General features: G+C 47.7%; 1 protein-coding gene across 1 annotated transcript in view; it reads left to right on the top strand.

Moving 5' to 3' along the window:
* LOC138863180 (uncharacterized) overlaps positions 1-5,000 on the top strand; it is a gene marked incomplete in the record, with an annotated part of 9,405 nt that overhangs the window by 2,879 nt on the left and 1,526 nt on the right. The window contains 8 exon segments of the mRNA XM_070127127.1: positions 278-497; positions 710-2,334; positions 2,688-2,868; positions 3,037-3,180; positions 3,281-3,443; positions 3,653-3,818; positions 4,019-4,301; positions 4,418-4,557. Coding sequence (XP_069983228.1) covers positions 278-497; positions 710-2,334; positions 2,688-2,868; positions 3,037-3,180; positions 3,281-3,443; positions 3,653-3,818; positions 4,019-4,301; positions 4,418-4,557 — 2,922 coding nt within the window.

Raw genomic sequence — 5,000 nt, 5'->3', positions numbered from 1 at the left:
TAATGAGGTTTACTTGGTTACTTGAGGGTTATTTGTCTTGGCGCCTACATTTCGCTGGTATCTTTGCTGTAAATATTACATGTTAGGACAAGGGTGGGAGCATTTATTATCTACGATATTCTAAAGAAGTTATTTTTTCGATGCGTATAGTTTGGGATGATATAGATATATATTCGCCATTCGGTAATTCCGCAATTTATTGAAATCAATCACAAAACTTTTCATATCCTAGGCTCAGCTCATACTAGTGGCACATATTTACTGAACTCTCCCCCAGGTGCTTCCTCGGCGGCGACCTCCGGCTCAACACCCACGCCGGCCTGGCTGCCCTTCAGACGCTGCTCGTGCACGAACACAACCGCATCGCGTCCACGTTGTCCGAGCTGAACCCGCAGTGGGGCGACGACACCGTGTTCGAGGAGACGCGCGTCATTGTGTCGGCGCAGCTCCAGCATATCACTTACAAAGAATTTCTGCCCACGCTGTTGGGGATGCAGGTAAGAAGTTTGTGGGTAATGGCAAATTAGTTAGCAACTGGTTAGTTTAAATAATTAAAACGCATTCCGTTATGCATATTTTTGAAATGCATTTTGAATTTTTGTATGTCAAAGAATCATGTGTTGTAACATATCTAATATTCGTAGAATATACATTAAACAAAACTATAGATGACGCGTTTTAATAATTTAATAAACTTCTTGCATTGCAGGTTGTCGAAGAGAATGAACTAACCCCTCTGGCAAGTGGCTTTTACCACGGCTACGACATTACGATTGAGCCTGGTGTTTTTAACTCCGTGGCGGCATCTGTACTGAAGCTGGTCCTGACGCTGCTGCCCGATTTCCTTCCCCTGGCCCATGAGCAGCTTCCTCTGGCCATGACTGCGCTCAACATGTCCATCTTGTACAAGCCCAATACCTACGAGCAGCTCATCAAGGGCATGGTTGCCTCCAATGCCCTAACCTTCGATCCTGCAGTGAGCACTTCCGTCAGAGGATACTTGGGTGGCATTGATTTGGTGGCTCGAGCAGTCCAAATTGGACGTGACCATGGACTTCCTCCCTATGTGGTCTGGCGCCCACTTTGCAGCAGGCGACCTGCGCGCAGCTTTGATGACCTGTCAGACATTATGGACCTTAATCAGATTAATCGACTTCGCTCCCTTTTCGCCGATGTTGCCGACATCGATCTCTTTACAGGCATCATTTCTGAGAGGCCTTTGGACGGCGCCTTAGTGGGCCCCACTGCAGCCTGCCTGCTGGCTCTGCAGTTCAAGGTGCTGAGACAGACTGACAGGTACTGGTACGAGAACGACATTCCGCCAGCAGCCTTCAGCAAGGAACAACTGTTCGAGATCCGTAAGAGCACGATGGCGCGACTGGTCTGTGATAATGTTCCTGGCTTGGACAGTGTACCCCGCTCAGCCTTCCTAGCTCGCGATCAGTTCCTCAACGCCCCTGTCCCCTGCGTTGACCTGGACTCCATGGACTTGGGAGCCTGGAAGACTCGCGGCAAAGTAGTGGTGGCGGAGGACATCCTTCACAGCGTTGTGGAAAAGGGTAAGCAAGCCGTTGAAAAGCGCCGGCAGATGGAGAAGCGCATCTTCGAGAAGGGTCTTGTTGCAGGCTCCAAATCCCCAGTGGGTTCTGCGTACGCCAACAACAAGCCCAACCCCACTTCACTCATTCTAGCCAACACTTCAGTCCTCTTGGAAGCCACTAGTCAGGAGCTCATGACAATCATGCATGACAGAAGGGTACGGCGACAAATCCAAGGCCTTGGCAACGAGTTCGACTCTCTAGACCTGAACTTGCCATCAGTAGACATCTCCGGGCTGGTACCCCCGGCGCCCCTCATCCGCCAGTGCCGCGAGACGGAAGAGCACCGGTCGTGCGACGCCCGCCATCCCTTCAGGACCATCAGCGGCCACTGCAACAACCTCAGACGTCCTGACTTCGGCCGCTCCAACACGGTATTTGCCCGCATGCTCCCCGCCGGATACGACGACGGCATTTCAGCCTCCCGAACTCGCTCTGTGACTGGCAGCAGCCTTCCTTCCCCGCGAACCATCTCCACCACCATCCACAACGACATCTCGCATCTCCACGCTCGTTACACTCTCATGGTCATGCAGTTCGGACAGTTCTTGGATCACGACATCACGTTCACGCCCGTCAACAAGGGATTCCAGAACTCCATCTTGGACTGCCGCGATTGCGAGTCACAACAACGGGTCCATCCCGAGTGCTTGCCCATCCCTGTTCCTGACAATGATCCCTACTATCCTTCTGTCAACATCTCATCCGGACGTCCCTTCTGCATCGCATTCACAAGGTAGTGATGCTGCCAAAGCAGTTCATCATCAAAAAACTTAAAGGATCAAATTGTGTTCAATTTGTTTTCTCTATTTACCTGTTGCTTCGATTTGCATTAAAATCTTTATCCATAAGAACAGTGTGGGAGAGTTCGTCAATATTGTTTTTAATTGTAAATAGTTTCTTGGAGTACATAATCATGTAAAATTCTCTGAAAAATTCCCCTGCCCAAACAAAATCTAAATTCTCGTTGGGAGAAAGCGCACCCCTTTATAGATAGAGTTTATATATATGTCCGCTTTAAAGGATTCTAAAAAAAAAAATAAAAATAAAATAAAAAACAAGATAATAGATTGTCACATATTCCTCCAGATCCCTCCCTGGCCAGCAGACCCTCGGTCCTCGTGAGCAGATCAACCAAAACACGGCTTTCCTGGATGCTTCACACATCTATGGTCAGGAGCTTTGTGAGGCACGCGAGCTGCGGGCCAGCCAGAACGGCCATCTGAATGTCACAAACCATCCCATCCGTGGCAAACCTCTTCTACCACAAGTATGCCAGCAGTTACTAGATTAATAACAAATTTCCTTGTCTATGTAATTTGCAACAAATACTTTTACAAGTTTACAAAAAAATCTTGGATATTCTGCCCCTACCCACGGCTTTATTTTCACTCCTGCCTCCTCCATGAACACTCAACCTTCATCTCACCCTGTGCAGGAAACTGGCAACCCCGAGTGCAAGGCAGATTCCGGGCGCTGCTTCAGGGCTGGTGACTCGAGATCGTCCGAGCAACCTGGCTTGGCTGTCGTTCACACAGTTTGGATGAGAGAACACAACCGCATTGCCGATGGACTGGCGAGGGTAAGAAGCGTTGATTTTCCGAGATCATTAAACTAACTTCATAATTTGAGTGTTTATTTGCACGCCAATGATCACGCACTAACCACTCACTTGCCCGCAGGTGAACCCCCACTGGGATGACGAGCGACTTTACCAAGAAGCGCGAAGAATCGTCACTGCACAGTGGCAGCATGTTGTGTACAATGAGTTCCTACCACGCGTCCTGGGATGGAATGCTATGCAGCTCTATTCGTTGAGACTTCAGCCGGAAGGATACTATACAGGTCTGTTGTGTGAATCACGAGGAATTTGTTTGATTTTGACACACACAAAAAAAAATATCGACCAATGTAATTTAATGTATATCCTTGAGTGTTCTGTCCCCAACATATGGTCTTACAATCTTGTGATTAATGGTGTATTATACCCAAGGTAAGATAATGACATATCTCCAGTAGACATACTAAAACGCTGGATAACTCTCCTCTTGCAGAATATGATGCCAACTGCAATCCAGGAATCCTTAATGAATTCGCAACAGCAGCCTTCCGCTTCGGCCACTCGCTCATCCGACGCACGATGCAGCGCATGGACTCCACTTTCAGGGAAACCCACGTGGGTGTCCAGCTTAGAGAAACCTTCTTTAACCCGGACATGCTGTAAGTCTGTTTTCTTTTGTGTTTTGCCTTCTCTTCCATCATCACATATGCCAAAACTCCTTTTTCCAGGATGATTTTTGTTTGTTCCCCCTTATGATGGCTAAATGTCTATCTAAAATTCCGTCGTTTGACCAACTTCCCTCTAACATTTGCGATATTTTTACCAAAATTCGCGACCTCATTCGCCCTCTCTCCCTCAGCCTCGAGTTCCAGATGATCGACGAGCTAGTTCGCGGCCTCATCTCCACCCCGATGGAGACCCTCGACAACTTCCTGACGGAGGAGATCACCAACCACCTGTTCGAGGACGCCGCCATCCCGTTCTCCGGCCTCGATCTCGCGGCCCTCAACATCCAGCGCGGAAGGGAGCACGGCCTCCGCTCCTACAACGAGTACCGAGCCGTGTGCAACCTCCGGCGCGCCAGGACCTTCGAGGACTTGTCGAGGGAGATCAAGCCGGAACTGATCGAAAAGCTGAAGAGGGTAAGTTGAGGCTTCACAGGATTATAAAAGGGAAAAAAAGTTATAGATTCACTGAAACTGACCTTAAAGGAGAAACAGCTCATCGTTTAGACCTTCATACTAATGACCTATTACAGGTGTACAAGAGCGTCGAGGACATCGATCTGTTCACTGGCGGCCTGTGTGAGACGCCCCTTCAAGGAGGCATCATCGGACCCACATTCGGCTGCGTCATCGGCCTCCAGTTCTCCTTCCTCAGAAAGTGCGATCGTTTCTGGTAAGAATCTGTGGCTGGATTACCTCCGTTCCTCGCTTACAAAAAGTAGTAGTGAATACCAAAAGCAAACTAAAAGATATTGAATGTAAAATTTACTTTCTAATATTAGACATGGTAGGATAGAAATGGTGAACATACATCATTTTTTTTTTATGTAAATAAACAAGTAAACTGTATATCTCTCATCTTTCATCTCTCTGCCTCTCTCTGTCCATCCGTCCATCCATCCATCTGTCCATGTCCATATGTCAATCTATCTATCTATCTATCTATCTATAGATATATATAGACATATATGTGTATGTATGTGTGTGCATACACACACACACACACACACACACACACACACACACACACACACACACACACACACACACACACACACACACACACACACACATACACACACACACACACACATATATGTATATATATATATATGT

This window comes from Penaeus vannamei, chromosome 11 (genome assembly GCF_042767895.1).
Source record: "Penaeus vannamei isolate JL-2024 chromosome 11, ASM4276789v1, whole genome shotgun sequence".
NCBI lineage: Eukaryota > Metazoa > Arthropoda > Malacostraca > Decapoda > Penaeidae > Penaeus > Penaeus vannamei.
Note: the sequence above shows the minus strand (reverse complement) of the source record. Positions and strands in the feature narration are given on the sequence as shown.